Source organism: Lepidothrix coronata, unplaced genomic scaffold (genome assembly GCF_001604755.1).
Source record: "Lepidothrix coronata isolate B3197 unplaced genomic scaffold, Lepidothrix_coronata-1.0 Scaffold197, whole genome shotgun sequence".
Lineage (NCBI taxonomy): Eukaryota > Metazoa > Chordata > Aves > Passeriformes > Pipridae > Lepidothrix > Lepidothrix coronata.
The window spans coordinates 530,129-547,033 of NW_016690377.1; the positions used below are offsets into that span (position 1 = coordinate 530,129).

Consider the following 16,905-nt stretch of genomic DNA (forward strand, 5'->3'; position numbering starts at 1 on the left):
GCCAGGCACCAGGCTTCCTTCTCCATCACACGGGTCCAACCATCAGATACCATGGGGGAAATCTCTGCTTAAGGCAATGGGATAACAAGGAGTCAGGAGACAGATGGACACCCCAACACATGGCTGGGAGGGCTGTGCTGGGCCTGCAGCTGCAGCTCCACAATGGAAACGTGTCTGGCAGCACTGCAGGGGCAGGGCCGTGGCTCCAGCGATAAGGAGGGAGGTTTCTGTGTGGGTGGCACCAGTTTGGGGCTGGAACTGCTGCTTGGGGTGTGGCTGGGAGCTGTGACATCCCTCCTGGTTTTCCATCCCCTCCCTGGCACGGGTCAGTCCCAGCTGACCCAGCGGATGCTGCTGGGCTTGGTGAGATGGTTCAAAATCTTGTTCTCACTTGTGCACAGAGCCTGGGCAGTCTGAGCATCCCAACCTCACTGCAGAGATGTGCCTCTGGGAGCTCAGCACCTCTGAAAGAGGGAGAGGGCTCTGCTCTTTTGCTGCTTTTCCCTTGCTGAGGTAACATTAATTTTATTACAGAGCTGCAGAAATGGGCTTAACTCTGCCTGTCCCAGTGTGTGGGGTCTCAGGTGTCCCCCGGGCTCAGGTTGTCCCACCCGGGGTCTGGCTGAGAGATCAGCCAAGCCTGAATGTCGCTGCTCAGTAAAGGTGATGGGCAGCTGTGGCTGGGCTCGTCCCACACATCCCAGGCTCTCCCAGTGCCCAAACAAACCCCTCCAGGCAGAGCAGGGACTCAGCAGCCCATGGCAGTGCAGCTCCCACTGGTGGGATGTGGCGCTGATGCCAAGCACGTGCTTCTCCTCAAACACATCGTGCCATTTTTAGGCACAGGCATAAATTATTTAAATGCCACGTGCTTCCAGTCAGAACGCACCTGAGACCTCAGGCGTCTGCCTATTGTCATCAGTGTTAGACAGCAGTGGTTTGAAAACAGAGGGAAATCAAAGCTCTCATGGAGCAGCTGTCCCAGCCTGCCAGGAGAGCACATGGGAAAGGGCTGGGCCTCACTGTGCAGCAATGTTTGGGTACTGCCAGAGTGGCAGGATCCTCCCTGCGTCTGATTCTAGAGGAGCTGCAGCTGATTAATCGTGAGCTGGCTCCAAGTGAGCATTTGGCAACACGAACTCAGAGGTGGGGAGCCCTTGCAGTGTAGTTTGCTGACCTGGGGATGCAGTGGGCTGACTCTCTCTGCAGTTTCTTAGGCACCTTCTTTGTCCCCCAAAAGTGTTGTACATGAGCGAGCCCTTCAGTGCAGGGAACCCCTTTGGCTCTCCAGAGCCCTCCGACACCTCTCTGATTTCTCAGTTCCCATTCTCTCTTCTGGGGTGACACAAGTCCACCCTCCTTGCTCCTGAGGATCCGCTCCTGGATCCCCCTGGCACAGGGCAGGGGCAGCCTGTGCAGGGAAGGGAGTTTGCAGCAGGAAGAAAATCCACCTGTGGTGGGTCCTGTGGCCTTTCCTGGCGTCAGCATCACTGCTGCCCAGCAGGATTTGTGCATTCGCAGCACGAGTGGAGCCCCTGCCCCCCTGCAGCGCCAGCCTGCCCCAGCTCCCTCCAGTCCTGGCTGCATTTCTCAGCTGGAGTGATTTTTCCCCCGCTCCAAGTTTGCTGTTTTCCTGAAATGGTCTGAAATGTAACAGACCAAGACAATCATCAGGATGAAATATTTCCTACATGAAATATGCAGCAGCTATTCAGAAATGAAGATCAAGTGGAAGGAGGGCTGCCAGGCAAAGATTTAAAGGTGCTGACATGTTCCCGTGGGTTGTTTACTGAAATCATCTCTGAAGCCCCAGTTTTAGGGCTGCATTTCAAAAAAGGGCACAAAATACAATTTAGCAAGACCTTTAATAATTCAAGCTGCGGCGTGCTGAGCTTCTTGTTGCCCTTATGGGAACGATGCCTCATTTCAAAGGACCTTGACTCTCTGCTGGTAGTGCAGAAGGGGCACTGCCAGGGCTATTTTTGCACCAAGACACTGATTGGGTGTGAAACCTGTCTCTGGTGGCCGTGCCAGCAAAACCTGGGCAGGCAAAACGGAGCCATATGGCCTGATTTCCCTAAAGATGCGGATTCCAAGGAATTTGGGCGTGCTCTCTTGCTATAAAAGGGCAACTTGGCACCTGGCTCTATAAAAGAAAGGTTTAGCCCTGCTCTTGGCGCCAGGCTCTGCCCACCCAGCCCAGCCCGGCGGGGTGAGCCGGTTCCTGCAGCCCCGGGCCGGGGAGCGGCACCCGGAGCCGTCGGGGCCCAGCACGGGGCTGTCCCCGGCTCTCACTTCACCCGCCGGGTCTGGGTCGTGGGAGCCTCCACGTGGGCTGACCCTGGCACCGGGCTGGGTGTTGTTCTGCTGCAGGTCCCTGCTCAGGGCAGTGGGTTTGTCCATCTGTTTTTCCCTCGCTGTCCCCTCGAGGAAGCCGCGTCCCCTCGTGTCCCCCGCTACAGCGCGGTGTTACTGAGGCTCAGGAAGGCAAAGCCCGTGTGAGCCCCAGCGTTGCAGCTTTGCCCCCTGTGACATCCCGAGCCCTTAACGACCAGAGGCTCCCCCCGCAGTCCCCCCAGTGCCCCCCAGTGTTTTGCTTCTCCTGCTGCCCGCCCGTTCCTCTGCTGCGGGATCGTCCGCGCCGCAGCCAAACGCGGGTTTCTGCCGCCACCTCGCGATGGAGCAGCAGCGCTGGGATGTCGCGACGGACACAGGGCTCGGCAACACGGCTGGATCGGGATTCGCTGCTTTATTCGTCCGTGTAACCCCCCCGTGTCCAGCAGCCCCGACCCCCGGGGTGCTGCGGGCGGCAGGCGGGGCTGGCAGGGACAGAGCTCTTCCCGGTGCCGTGGGAGGACGCTGCAGCCGCCCTGGTGCCTTGGGATGATGTGCTGATGCCAGTGCCACGGGAGGACACTGTGCCCGTCTCCAGGCCGTGGGGGGATGCTGAGCTCACTGTGTGCCTTCTGGGGGGGGGGAAGCAGCAGCACTGTCCTCCCTCGGCAGCCCCGAGCACGTTCCTCGTGTCCCAGACACGCACAGGTGGGAGTGATGCTGCCGAGGGGAGGTTTTGGACCTTGGCTCCTGTGCTGCAGACGGGACAGCGGAGCCGCCCGGCCTCCTGCACCCACCATGGGCAGTGCCCTGCCGGCCTCGGGGCACATCAGGCACTTATCATCCCCTCCCTGGTGGTGTCCCTGATGCTCTTGAGGAAGCTGAAGATGTGGGACCCGCCGGTACCTTTGGCCTCCAGCGCAGACGGGGCCTTCCCCAGGGCAGGGCCAGCCCTGGCGCCCGGCTCTGCCCGCCCGGCCCTGGCTTTGGCCGCCGCCACGGCCACGTACTTGGTGACCACGGTGATGTGGTAGGACCTGAACTCTGCCAGCGCTGACACGCAGCGGTTGAAGGCCCCGCGGAGCCGCCTGTCCCTGCAGGAGAGCACGTGCTGCTTCAGGGACGGGCCACGCTGGATCTCCTCCACGAAGGCTCTGTGGGGCGGGGGCATGTAGTTCCTCATCCTGTGCAGGAAGGCGGCTGCAAGACACCAGCAAAGGGTGGAATAAGTTGTGGGTATGTGGATTAAAGGCCCCAGAGCGGAGCTCTGCTGCTGGCACGGTTTGCAGGGACCATGGTGCTGGTGGTGCTCAAAGCCTGAACAGCTTCCTCTGCTCTGCCTCCAATTCAGTAAGAAAGAAAACCCATATTAGGTCAGTGCTCCATTAGGGTTGGTCTTAACTCTAAAAGACAGGTTTTAGTCCTGCTCTCAGCCTTTTGGTTTGGTTTATTTTGGGGTTTTTTTGCTAGTAGAGTGGTTTTGCCAATTTCTGGTAAATATTTCTGTTGTGGGCTGGACCAACACGGAACTCTCTGAATGGATGGGGTAAATCACTGGCAGGATGCAGGCACGCTCTGCTCCCTCATCTCTGGGCCCATAGAGAAACTCAGTAAAAAGCTGACAGGCAAAAAACAAAGTGTGGCCCTATGGGAATTTATCACAGTGAGGAAGCACCCACCAGAGCCCCGTTTATAACCTAAGGAACTGGGCAGAGCCCAGAGATGGGCACGTGTGCTGCTGGCTGGCAGAGCTGGCACAGCCGTGGGAATCGCTCTGGCTCGTCTCTTCCCCTGCCCTTATTTGCCTGGGAAAAGGAAAGGTGTGTGGCTCACCGGTGTCCTGGCTGTGGCGGATCCCCAGCAGCTCGTCGAAGGCGTGCAGGACCGTGCTCTGAGCCGCGCTGCCCCCCGAGAACGCCAGGGGCTCCTCGGACACCCCCTCATAGACCAGCCCGGCCGGCATGGCGGGATTGTCCTTCCAGCTGGGCGGGAGACACGGCGGTCAGGCAGTGCCCGTGGGGCAGCTGGGGACAGGGACTGTGGGAGGGGACTCTGGGCTGGCAAGATGGAACAAAACCTTCCTGGCCCGGCCCCTCCTCACTCAGCGGTGCCAGCCCTCCTCACATGGAACATAAACTCAGAAATCAAATGTTGTGACAAGGTGCACCACGAGGCCGTGGGCATAGGGAGGAATCCTTAATTTTCCTTTGCCAGGAGCTAGGGATCATTCTCTGGGGTCACCATGCCCTGGTAAGCACCCTGTGGTGTGGTGCTGGGACACCCTGCCCTGCCTGGCTGCACCTTCTGCTCCAGCTCGGGAAGGTTTGTGTGAGCAGAGCTGCCTTGGGGAGGGAGGGGGCACTTGTCTGGGCAGCAGTGGTACAACAACAATTCCTTGAATGCCAGTGGCCATTCGGATAAGCAGCAGGTAGAGTCACCCAAATGCTACTCTGAGTCCCTGAAGTTTGTACTTTGGATTTTCCTTTGTTCCTGTTACTCAGGGTTACGTCTCTAAAAGCATTTAAAGGATAAGTAGAGGCTGGGTCAGGCTGCCTCTATTTATCTCCACAGATAACAAGGCCGGGATGGGATTTCCTCCCTCTGAAGCTGCTGGTCCTGGGCGGGCTGGGAGCCAGGAGCTCCCCCCACACACCCTGAACTCAGAGCCTGTCAGCCCCCACTGTGCAGAAATGGAGAAGTGCTCGCTCCCAAACAAAGAGAAGAGTTACGATTTCAGGGAAACAAAGTGCCTGGCGCAAAAATATCTGTTGACCTCCTGCAGAATGCACCGTCCTGGGAGGCTGCTCGGGCTGTTGGGCTGTGGGGACAAAATTTGCACAAACTGCACAGAAAATAGATTCATTATCAAATACCAGAATATTTTTAGTTCTCCCAGGGTTGTATTTATAGTAACTTCAACTAGTGGGAAGTTCTTATAAGCAGAAGGGAATTTTAAAGGCATGTTTTTCCAGGCTGATGACCATCAAGACAAGGTCAGCTTGGATAAAAAAAAATAAGAGAAACCTAATCAGGATGCACGGAGCCTTTTGACTTGGGAATGCTGAGACATGCTGGAGAGAAATAAAAATAGAACCCCCCTGAGCAGCCTGGGAGTGAGTGGCTGTGGAAGCTGCAGCCCCGCAGGGATGCTGAGGGATGGTGAACACGCCACGCTGGGCTCTCAGGGATGTGATTCTGCCTTGCCCAAACGGCTTTTTCAGTATCTGGGGGAGATTTTCTTTTTTCCAATTGACAGAATTGTAACAGAGCAGCAGCAAGAGGCTTGTTAGGGATGTTTCCTTAACGTGCAGTGGGAAGAGCCTCCGCTCGGCTTCGCAGCCTTGTGTGCACAGCGTGGAAGTGAAGAGAAATTCCTCTTCTGCTGTCGAAACTGTTCGGCCAAGAGCAGGAATGATTCATTTGTGCACAATTCTGGCTTTTAGGGCACAGGGACCTTCTCAGGGCTGAGCTGAAGTGTGGGATGGAGAGTGGGTGGAGGGGGGCAGACCCCAGCCCTCAGCCCTGGTCCATGCCCAGCAGATCCAGTGCCTGGGAACTCCCGAGGGACAGGACCATGACACCCTGAGGAGCATCACTGCCAGACACAGGGCTGGTCCCCACCTCGCCCTGGGGGACCCCCTGTCCCACCTGGGCTGCCCCTTCCTGGCACATTCCCAGTTCCCCCCGGCCCTGGGAGCTGCCAGCATGGTGGGTCTGAAGGGGAACCCGCTGCACTTACCCAGAGAGAAAGATGCGGATCACAGCGTAGAACACTGCGGGATCCACGTGGTCTAGGAGGAAATCAGGGAGGTCAGAGCTGGCTGGCAGTCACACCAACACGTGTGATGAGCTGTGGCGTGTGCAGGGCTGTGCAGACACAGCCTGGCTGGGGCTGCTCTCACTGTGCATCCGCCTCAGTGCCTCCCTCATGGCCTCGATGGCCCCTGCCAGCTCCTCCAGGGCTCCCTGCAGGGTCTCCTCATCGTGCTGCAGGATGGCATGAAGGGCCCTGACGATTGCCTGTGAAAGAACACCAAGTGACAGGGGGTGGGATGCCTGTGTACAGCGGCTCTGGACACTCGCTGCCACCCATGCCAGCTCTGCTCCTTCCCAGTCCACATGCAGGGGACAGGGTCACCTCGTGGGTGCACCTGTGGGCACTTTCCAGGTGAGCAAAAAGCTCCGGACCAGGGCGGTACCCACCTTGATGCCAGGCACAGCCGCCTTCTCAACCAGGAGGGTGACGAGGACGAAGCCCCGCAGGCTCTCTCCCCCGGGCAGGGTGATGATGGGGTCCAGGTTCCTGCACGGAGCAGCCAAGGAGAGGGATTAGTGGGGTTGTGGCTCAGGATTTCCCTGCACACCACGGGATCTGCTGAGCTCTTGGAACAAAATGCTCCCAGGCTGCAGAGCCTCTTATCTGCACCCCAGGCAGAGAGGAGCTGGCACAGAGCAAAGGGGGAGCTGGCCTGGTCTGGTTTAGAGGCACCCACCACCCTCCCCATGCCCTTCCCATGGCCCATGGGTGCTGGACCTGCACAGACAGAGCAGCCCATGCTCCACTGCAGTCACTTCACTGTCATCTCAGTGGCATTTGTGAGACAAACGCTGGTGTTGCTGCATGTGCACATCGAGAGAGGCTCAGCCTAAGCAGAACCCCGCAGTGCTGGAGAGCTGAGCCCATCCAAACAAAACCAACACCGTTAGAAAATAAATGAGCATCTTAACTACTTACTCGATTTCCAGAGGCCTGAAGGCGTTTCAGTTATGGCCAACAAATGCACGAGAAAATGCGGGAGAGAGAGAGAGAGAGAGAGGAGCGTTATAAATTGTTCTGGTGACGGGTTGTGCTCTGCAGGGAATGGAGGAGTTGTCCCCAGGGGCTACTTCCACAGGCACCCACGTCCCCACAGGGTTCCTGTGTCCGCCCGTGAGGAGCCACCCCAGCGATGGTGGGGGGTCCAAGGGGGTTTGGCAGAACAGGAGCAGTTTGGGAACCGTCTGTCCCCAGCACCTGCTCGTGGCTGCTGCCCGAGCGCGGGAGGAGCCGCGCTTCGTCCGCCGGCGTTTGCCCGTTTACCCGTTGGGGTCCTTCCTCCTCCAGTTGGCCAACACAAAGTCTGCGTGGCTGAGGATGGGCGGGAGGCCCAGGGCCTCGGAGACCTCCCAGTAGGGGACGGCGAGGTTTCGGGGCAGGACCTGGACGGCACAAAGCACGGGGGAAGGTGGGGACACTGCCAGGCTGCTGAACAGTGCCCGTGTGTGGGCACCAGCCGGGCAGGAGGGGTCACGCTCCTGCTGCAGCTGCAGGAAAGGGGCTTTGCTCCCGTGGGATGAGTTCCGTGGGAGCAGCAACAGCCCCCGGATCCCACGGAGCAGGTGAACCTGCTCTGCGTTGCCGTTACCTGCACGGTGCCCTCCTCGCCCTCCTGCCAGACGTAGCCCATGGTGATGAAGCTGAGCACCAGGTGTGCCAAGTGCAGCTCCTCACGTCCTCGGAGGTGCAGGGCGCTCAGCTGCGGCATCTGCCAGGGAAATCCTTGGGAGCAAGGGGCAAAGCCAGCAGTGCCAAGGGCCCCCGCGGTGGGGTCTGTCCTGCCAGCCAGGGTGAACCCTCCTAAGTGCCTCTCTCTGCCTTCAAACCTCCCTTCCCACCCACCCTGCAGGATTTGCTCCTGTTCCACTTCTGCTGGTTTGTAAACATGGGCAGTAATCCGTAGGATTTTCCTCAAAAAGGCACCCCTCTTCCTTGGTGCTGGGATGCCTGTGGGAGCAGCTGATCCCTGTGTGCCAGAGGGGTCCTTGGCAGGGAGCATGGCTGGGATGAGACACAGCTCTTGTGACATCTAGAGGGCCCCTGCTCGCCCTGCTCCAGCCCTCACTGGCTGCTGCCTCCTGGCTCTGTTTCTGTGTCGATGTGAAGGCTTTGCTGTCGCCTGGTGTCAGCCCTGGCTCAGGACACGGCCGTGCTGCTGAGTTGCTTTCCCCCACGTTTTGCAGATGCTGCTGTGTCAGACCGAGGTTTGAGAGAGCTCCAGAGGCAGGGAGGAGAACACGGTACCTGGTGAACGCGGGAGCGGAGCCGGTGGCTGGCGATCAGCTGGGGCAGCTCATGGGCAACCTCCATCCAGGGGCTGTAGGGCTCTGGCAGTTCTGTCTTGGTGGAGAGAGGCAGAGGGGGGGCTGTGAATGTGCCCAGGCTCCCAGCACCCACCCAGTCTCCTGCAGAGTGACTGCTCTTCTCATGCTCCCCAAAATCCCGCAGAGCCAAGGCAGCGTGTAAATGGCAAAGCTCATTCTCCTCTCCCCCCTGCCACTTGCTGCAGCCACTTCTGTCATTTCAAAGTGAGGGGTTTGTCCTATGAAACTGCCTGTGCCAAAACAGCCCCTGCCTTCCTCACTGCTCTTTGTAAGCCGAATCAACCCCCCCTCCAGAAAGCTGCTCACAACCCCTCTCTTTTCCTCTCTGTAGCATGCAGATGGGGGGCACAGCCAGCTCCTACCAGCGGATCGGGAAGCAGGAAGCCGAACTCCTCGGAGACCTGGAACCTGCTCAGTGCCAGGGGCAGCGGGGGCTCCTCGGTGCCATCATCAGCCTCCATCGCCGGGCGCTGGCCGTGGGCTCGGGGTGTGCTGTGGCCTGGCTGCCCTGGCAGGATGTGCTGAGCCAGCGCCGCCTGTCCTGCAGCAGGAATGTACCTTGTCTTGGGGGGAGCCAGGCCCGGCCACCCAATGGCCGGAGGGTCTGAGCAAACACGGGTAAAGGTTGCAGATAAGGCTTTGTCATGGAGCAAACACTGATCTCTGTTCCCATGGAGAAGGCTTGGGGGACCTCCCTTGCCCTCGGTAAGGGCTGTCATCAGCTTCCCCCCTGGACCACCCCAGGGGCTGTCAGGCTCCCATGGGATGCTGCATCGAGGGGGCCTGGGGTGGCAGCTCAGGGACACTGTCCCTGCGGGTGGGGTTCTCCAGGATCCTGGCAATGCCAAACTAGTGTGCCATGGGCTGCTGGTCTAATGGTGACATGCAGGAGCCAACCTCCTTGCCCGGGGCTGATCCGTGCCGAGAGGCTCCTGCTGCCCTCTGGCTGGAGATGGATGAAATGGGGCTGAAAGGGACCTAACGAGGCTGAGACCCCACATCCACCCTGCACTCTTCCTGTTCCTCTGACAAAAGGCACAAACTGTGTAAGCATAAAACCATGGGGCACCAGCCACAGCACTGGCTCTGCCCAATGCCTTTAATCAGTGCCCGTGGTGCTGCTCCAGCTCCAGTGCTGGGCCCACGTCTGCCTTCAGCTCCGGGTCCAGCTCCAGGTCTGCCTTCAGCTCCGGGTCCAGCTCCAGGTCTGCCTTCAGCTCCGGGTCCAGCTCCAGGTCTGCCTTCAGCTCTGGGTCCAGCTCCAGGTCTCTCTGCAGCTCTGGGTCCAGCTCCAGGTCTGTCTGCAGCTCTGGGTCCAGCTCCAGGTCTGTCTGCAGCTCTGGGTCCAGCTCTGCATCTGGCTCCAGGTTCAGCTCCGGGTCTGGCTCCAGCTCCCTGTCCATGTCCTGGTTGGTGCTGTGGGGAGACCTGGAGCGGTGCCTCAGCCCTGACTTGACTCAGGGTGGCCTCAGTCTCCCAGGGCCATCTCAGTCCAGAGGTGACCTCAGCCCTGGGGAATATGCTCGTGCCTCACCTGAGAATCACCCCATACATCCCTGGGGAATCACCTCATCTTCTCCCCTGTCCTCCCTGAGGATCCAGCCCCAGGCAGGGCCCCACTCACCCCTCTGTGCCCTGCGGTTGCTGCCCATGGCACCAGCCCAGCACCTCCTGCTGCCACAGGATGAGGACGAGGACGATGGCCAAGGCAAGGATGAGCAGGACAAGGCTGGAGCCCAGCACCAGCCAGGCCAGCTGCCCATGCTCCAGTGCTCTCTGCAGGGGCAGGCCTGGCAGGAGACAGCCCAGCTGGCACAGGGCACTGCCACCCCTGCCCGTGCCATCCCCCCTCAGCTGCCTGTACCCACCTCCCTCCATCAGCTGGAAGCCACTGTCCACGCTCCCCCCAGAGCCCCTCCTCTGGCAGCTGGGGGGTCTCCAGCCCGGGTAGCAGTGACAATTGCCCTTGTTATTGCACACCTGGAACAGCCAGGGGTGGGGGTAGAGGTTTGCAATGAGCTCACAGAACCTGCCCCCCTGCAGCCCCCCCAGCCCCAGGGGACTCACGCCGTGGCCGTGGCACATCACCTGGCTGTCACACCTGAACCCCAGCACCGAGCGTGGGTGACACGTGTTTATACACACCTGGGAAAAAACTACAGCAGCTCCAGCCCAGCACTGCCTCACCCACACAGTGCTCAGCATGCCAGGCTTTGGCCCAAAGGGGAAGGAAAACACACTATTTCTAAAAAAAAACCCAACAAAAAAAGCTACAGTTCTGCCCTGGGGCTGGGTCATGCCTTGTGCTCACACACCACCAAACCTTTATGCAGCGTTTGCAGGGGTTTATAGTGTTTTTAAATATCTAGCACACTGCTGCAAGGAGCAAGCGTTTCTAAAACCTTAATATTTACAGTTTACATCTGTCATTTCAGATGATTACATAGCGCTTCCTCACCCTTTCAGAGCCACATTTTGTCCCTGGTGGGACCAGAAGTGGATCCAGCAATGCTGATGCATTCAGATAATTCATAGAGACACACAAATGCTTCCTCACTCGGGCGTAAATCACGGCGGCAGCAGTTGATCGGAAGGGGTTGCTGGACGGGTACGTGCAGACCAACTTCCCACACCTGAGATTCCTGGGAAGCCAATTTGCACAGGATGTGTGTGACACACACACACACACACACACTGCCTGATGAACATGGGAACATTAAACAGCGCAGTCTGGAGCAAGGTGGGAAAACATCAGCAGGACTGGGAAGTCCGAGAGAGGATCTGTGACATAAGGAGAGACGCCAAAACAAGGAGAACACACAGAGAACTATTTATTGCTTCACAAATCTCATTATGAACTGGAGTTTTGACACTCCCCTTGACTGCCCAGTCCCAATTAAATATGCATTTTGACAGAGCCAGTGCCAGTGCCCCCTCCTCAGCATACCTCCAAGAACAGCCTTGGTACCCACGTCCTCTCTTGAACCCGCAGTGCCCAAACCTGTCCCGCTGGCTGTTGATCTCCTCATAACAGGCCACAGGAGCACTCTTTGAATCTGCAAGTTTAGCAGTAATATTTGTTATAGTTCAAAGGAACACAAAGGGACATACTATAATAACTTCATTTTTCCTCCTTTAATTAGAGAAAACACTCCTGTCCCTGCCCTGGCAAACCCCCTGAACCCCAGAAATCAGCAAGGGAGTAGCAAATGGGGCAGTCCTCTGATAGAGTTCACCCACAGATAACAATTTGCTTTTTGTCATTTCCTTTGTTATCTCTGAAGCACTGGGGGACTTCATTAACCAGAGCCAAACCCAAGCTTGAAACGCCTTCCTAAGGCTGTGCACTTCCCTCCTGGTGCCCCACTCTTACCCAAGACCGGTGCACTGGAGAGCACTGAACATCATCATCCCGCCCCCAGGCAGTGCCAGTGCCACCAGAAGAGCCCGTTACCTTTCCCATAGAGCCGCTGGCACTGCAGGTCCAAGGACTGGCAGCGTCCCTGGTAGCAGTAGCCGGTGCCGCGCTCGCAGCTGTGCCCGTCCTGCACGTACACGTCGGGCGGGCAGGACCCCGAGGAGCCGCTGCAGAACTCGGGCAGGTCACACTGGGAGTCCGAGGTGGGGCGGCACAGCGAGTTCTTCTTCCTGAACTGGAGAGCAGGAAGAGCTCTCCACCCTCACCTGCCAGGCTGAGCCCACACAGCCCCTCCTGCTGCCGGGCCGGGATCCCCGCCGGGCACTCGGGTCACCACACGTGTGTGACACTGCCCAGGACGATCCCCACAAGGGTTCCCAGGAAGCCCGACCCCGGGAGAGTCTCCCATTGCACAGCAGGAAGTTTGGCTCCATCCCTCAGCATGGGGACATACTATTTCTCCAAAGATAAATAATGATTTTGTGATAATTATAAAAGTGTGCCTCACCTGACAATTTTTACAACATGATCCAGAGGCACATCTCGCTTTCGGCATAAGCTGACATCTCCAAGTGCAGCACTTGTCATGCAGGCATTGCTGGGGAAACATGGCAAACCCACGTTATTCCACTTTTCTGTACCCGAGTCCCACTCTTCCTCCTTCTCCCCAAAAGGCTACACTTGGGCAACATCAAGCAGAACAAACGGGCGAAGCTGCCACCAGACTGGTGCCATCTCAAACCCAACACAACCCTTCTGGGCTGCCCCCTGCTGCAGTGGGGCCCTCAGTCTCAAGGGTTCGTTATTCCCACATCCCAAATGCAGGGATTTAGCCGCGGTTCCTTGGCACCCACCTGGGGTGCCCCGCAGTCGCACTGCTCGCCCGGCTCCACCACACCATTGCCACAGAAGGCCCCGCTCCGGGGGGACAGGGGCCTCAGGCGGGGTCTGTTGAAGAGGCACACGCCTCTGCCCTGCTTCAGGAAGGTCTCAAAGTCCCTGACGCTGCAGTTGCTAAAGGCTTTTGCCCCACTGAAATGGCTGAAATAAAGCAATTTTCAGTTTATGTGTTATGCATTCACCACCCGCCCTCTCCAAACCTCTGTGCAAGTCAAGGGCTCACCCAGACACCGGCACAGGGCACGATGGCCCTGGGGGTCTGTCAGTTCACCTGGTCTAAAGCTCATTAACGGAGACTGAGAACCATAAGTACCCTCGTTTTGGAGAGCAAAGGTCTCTTTTGTCAAATTAAGCACTGAATTGCTATTTAATTATTCCTTTTTTTCCTTCTCAAAGGAATAAAAGCAGGTATTTGTTCACTGAAAGGGTATTCAGGCATTGGAAGGGGCTGCCCAGGGAGGCAGTGGAGCCACCACTCCTGGAGGTGCCAAAGGAATGACTGGATGTGGCACAAAGTGCTCTGGTCTAGTTAAAAGGTGGTGATCGGTCACAGGTCAGACTCGACACGATTCCACAATTCCATGATTCTACTTGGTTGTAATTTTTGCCATGGAATGACATTTGCTGGGGACACCCCTGAGGAGGGGGCACCCCGTACCACCCCCGGCCCACTCACAGCGCCGCGGGGCTCATGATGCAGCCGCGCCCGGCGCAGCCGCAGGCTCGGGGGCTGTCGGAGCTCACGCCCAGGCTGCGGCCCAGCACCTGTGCCAGCAGGACGGAGAAGGACTCCAGCGTCGCCTTCCCGTGGTACTGGAGGGAGGAGAGAGCCAGGATGCCACGGCTGATGCCAGCCCCCTGCCCTGGCCGTGGATGCTCCCACCCGCTCCCACCCAGCCCCGTCCCTGCTGCCCGTGGGCCAGCTCTGGGTTCTCGGCCACGTGGGCTGGCTGGGGACGGGCAGGGGGCAGGTGGGACTGTACCAGGGCCACTGCAGCAGCAGCATCTCTCTGACAGGCCTTTCCCAGAGCCGCTGTGCCCACGGGCGCTCCTTGGTCCCTGTACCTGGAACAGAGGGGAGTGCACTGGTCACCCAGCCCAGGACACCTCATGGCCATGGGTCAGTGGGTCTGTACAGCCACAGTCCCCTCCAGTGGCCCCGATGGCTCTGCTGTCCCCAGGGGAGCTGGGATGGGCTCTGTGTGCCAGTGTGTTCAGTGCCAGAGCCTGTGGAGCCTCTCCTCAGCCAGGGCAGGTGGGATGGGGTGGGATGGGATGGGATGGCACCACTGTGGCTGCTGCACTGCCACAGAAGGGCTGGTTAGAAGGAATGCCTTGGAAGAAACGCTTCCAGAATATTATGAAATCAGGAATTGTGTAAGAAATACGGCTTTTTTAAAAAGCATTTGTCATGGGACTCTTCATAGTTCAACCTGCACTGAGTGATCTCTACTATGTAAGCTTTAGTGCTAAGGAACCCTTATCTTACCCTAAGAGAAAAGCGATATCATGTGCCTGCAATGCCAGGGTCAACTGTTTCCACTGTAAAAATCGCTGCAGAAGGTCATCTGTGTCCCCCGCTGTCGGTATTTTATCTCCCTCTGCCCACAGCTCCAGGGAGGACAGCACAATGGTGACGTTAAGGGGACTAAACATCTGAAAGCAGAAAGGAAACACCTTCTCACACACCCTCCCTTTTGAGCTCTGCACACAAACACATGGGAATACCCAACTGCTGCTGTCAGCCCCTCAATGACATCTGTAGCCAAAAAGAATGAACCCACCTAAAAAATAGAGAGATGTAGCAAGAGGTCTGAGCCAAAGCCCAATAACTTCACAGGAGGGCCTTAGGGATTTTGGGACTAATTTCTCATTGCACACATGAACCATAACGGCACCAGTGGAGTGAAGAAAAGGACTGGAAGTTGCTTATAAGCACCTGAGAGGAAGCAGGTTAATTGGATCAGTGAGAACAGGGATCTGCTGCACGGAGAGGGGAGCAATGCTGGGTTTTGGCAAACTGCCTGTGTTCTGTCCAGCTAGCTGCATGAGACATGGCCACTGCATGGGGAAGGATGTTCTTTTGCAGCAGACTGACACCCAGAGGAAAAACCTTCTTGGGAAAGCTGGAATATTTTACATAACCTCCTCCCAAACCCAAAAGCAGCTAGGAGAGAGGTGACCACTACCAACATCACCCCTGCAGTACAAATCAGACTTTAAAACTCACATTGTTGACTAAATTGAAAGCCTGGATTATCTTCTGTGTGACAGCATTTGGGTCTGACCCCATGTAGTTGTACTGAAAAACAACCCAAGAGGATGTAAGTACAGAACAATATCGGAACACTGAGATAATTCCCAGCACCCAGCCACGGAGATGTGAGCTACAAATTTGCACTCCTCCTTTCCTTCAAAATCCACAGGATGTGTAATTTTTCGAAAGGGAAAACAAATCCCTGTACAAGCTGGGAGATGGCACCATTTCCCTGCTCACAGAAGTCAGGCAGAGGCAAGGAGAGTGTCTGGCACAGACTCACCAAAGCGCTGTCCAAAACCACGTACACTGTGAGGTATTTGGGAGATCGTGCTGCGGCCCAGAGGAGCTGGAAGAGAAAATGGGCTCCAATGTACTCCAGTGGGCAGATCCCTGTGTTCTCTGGCCCCTCACCACTGCTGTTTGCTGTGCTGCTCAAGCCTCCCTTCAAAGCTTGTGGCCAAGTGTCCGGCCAAAGCTTCCTGTGGGATCAGGCTCCTCCTCAGGGACAGGACAACAGCGGGCACCGCTCACCTCATCATCCCCGTGGGCCTTGGCCGAGGTCTCCTCTGCTACCAGCCCACCCAGCCCTCTCCCGGGGGGGCTGTGGGCCAGGAAGGAACCTGCCGTGTCCTCCTCGCTCACTCGATACACGAGGTGCTCAAACTCGGGGGAATCGTCCAGGGGCTCGATCCCGTAGCTGACGTTCTCAAACTGCAGCAAACCCCTGCCAAGGCAGTGGCACTGGCCATTTACTCCTGGCACTGCCTCCAGGCCATCCCTGGGCTCCCCACAGCAAAGGCCTGGCAGCACCCAGGGGCAGGGCAGCACAGGGACGTTGTGGAACATTACCTGAGCCCCGAGCAGGTGCTGAGGGTCACTGCCGAGCTGGGGAAGCCATCGATGTACCCCCAGTAGTGGCAGCCTCCCTACAGTGTGACAGAGGACAGGGAGTCCCTTCTGTGGCTGGGAAGGTGATTCTCACCCAGACAGCTGCACTGGGCAGAGATCGGTGCTGTGACACTTAGGGTACAAACATCCCAAAGCAAGGCAGGTTACCTCCATCTGGGCTGAATCAGGGGGCAAAGAGCCCTCCTCGTCCGACACATAAATCTGGAAATCATCAGATAAAAAGGCACTACAAGAGAAAGGTGCAAAGTGAAGCACTTACAACAACATCCCTCACCCTTCTCGAGCTTCTCGCAGGTCCTGCAGCCACCGGGGAATGGGGCAGTGACTGTCAGCAGGGGCAGCATCAGGGCCAACTCACTGCTGCTGCAGGTGGATGGTGTAGGGCCTCCCCTCGATCCTCAGGACGTAGGACACTGTGTCCTTGTGCATGCAGAAAAGTAGAGAACGGGAGAATTAGGAACAGGGAGTTGGACCAGCACCATCCGAGGCCCCCTGCGAACACCAGGGATGAGCACAGAGTGGGTGCTGTGCTGGCAGCTCTGTTGTGGTGACACCATTAGAGCTGCCAGCACATCTGCACCCCCCGGCTCTCCTCTGCAGCTGAAGACCTCACTCCCCCACCTTCCCCCCATCTCCCCCTCTCTCCCTCCCCAGCACCGTGCCTGCTGCAGCCGCGTCACTCCGGTCACGTTTGCCGGCAGCCGCTGTGGGATCGTGATCTGGGATGGAACCTGCCAGCCCAGAGGGGACAGAGACCCCCACGGCTGAGCCCAGAGCCGGGGGGTGGAGGGCACAGGGGGGCCCTGCCCAGCCTCATGCAGCAGCTCCAGGAGCAGCAGGAGCAGCAGTGGTGGCATCGCACAAAGTGGCCCCATTGCGGGCCAGTAACAGCCCCACTGGTAACAGCCCCACAGCAACTGCCCACAGGTAACGGCCCCACCGG

General features: G+C 57.9%; 2 protein-coding genes across 2 annotated transcripts; both read right to left on the reverse strand.

Annotated features, from left to right (window-relative positions):
- Positions 1-2,729: 2,729 nt before the first annotated feature.
- On the reverse strand, positions 2,730-16,850 carry LOC108505613. The gene is made up of 29 exons (XM_017831803.1): positions 16,625-16,850; positions 16,321-16,382; positions 16,110-16,188; positions 15,903-15,979; positions 15,585-15,777; positions 15,334-15,399; positions 15,024-15,095; positions 14,283-14,449; positions 13,777-13,858; positions 13,470-13,606; positions 12,748-12,934; positions 12,402-12,491; positions 11,930-12,128; positions 11,423-11,531; positions 10,934-11,117; positions 10,543-10,620; positions 10,344-10,455; positions 10,100-10,265; positions 9,586-9,903; positions 8,838-9,033; positions 8,396-8,491; positions 7,740-7,859; positions 7,415-7,533; positions 6,538-6,637; positions 6,237-6,354; positions 6,074-6,125; positions 4,168-4,316; positions 3,231-3,534; positions 2,730-3,152 (listed from the first exon to the last, which is right to left on the reverse strand). Exons 1-29 carry the CDS (start codon positions 16,835-16,837, stop codon positions 2,750-2,752), a joined length of 4,248 nt encoding a protein of 1,415 aa, XP_017687292.1. The 5' UTR covers positions 16,838-16,850; the 3' UTR covers positions 2,730-2,749.
- IDO2 (indoleamine 2,3-dioxygenase 2) lies at positions 3,141-9,524 on the reverse strand. The gene is made up of 10 exons (XM_017831905.1): positions 8,838-9,524; positions 8,396-8,491; positions 7,740-7,859; positions 7,415-7,533; positions 7,070-7,084; positions 6,538-6,637; positions 6,237-6,354; positions 6,074-6,125; positions 4,168-4,316; positions 3,141-3,534 (listed from the first exon to the last, which is right to left on the reverse strand). Exons 1-10 carry the CDS (start codon positions 9,192-9,194, stop codon positions 3,164-3,166), a joined length of 1,497 nt encoding a protein of 498 aa, XP_017687394.1. The 5' UTR covers positions 9,195-9,524; the 3' UTR covers positions 3,141-3,163.
- Positions 16,851-16,905: the final 55 nt, after the last annotated feature.

Excerpts from the sequence above, each read along its gene's own strand:
- IDO2 (XM_017831905.1), bottom strand. The coding sequence starts at position 9,194 with ATGACAGCCCTTACCGAGGGCAAGGGAGGTCCCCCAAGCCTTCTCCAT. Across the intron at positions 4,317-6,073 it reads ATCCGCATCTTTCTCTCTGG|CTGGAAGGACAATCCCGCCA; the intron begins GTAAGTGCAGCG and ends TCTCCCGCCCAG. Across the intron at positions 3,535-4,167 it reads CCGCCACAGCCAGGACACCG|CCGCCTTCCTGCACAGGATG; the intron begins GTGAGCCACACA and ends GGTGTCTTGCAG.
- LOC108505613 (XM_017831803.1), bottom strand. The coding sequence starts at position 16,837 with ATGGGGCCACTTTGTGCGATGCCACCACTGCTGCTCCTGCTGCTCCTG. Across the intron at positions 16,383-16,624 it reads GAGTGACGCGGCTGCAGCAG|GACACAGTGTCCTACGTCCT; the intron begins GCACGGTGCTGG and ends TGCATGCACAAG. Across the intron at positions 7,860-8,395 it reads TCCGCTCCCGCGTTCACCAG|ATGCCGCAGCTGAGCGCCCT; the intron begins GTACCGTGTTCT and ends TTTCCCTGGCAG.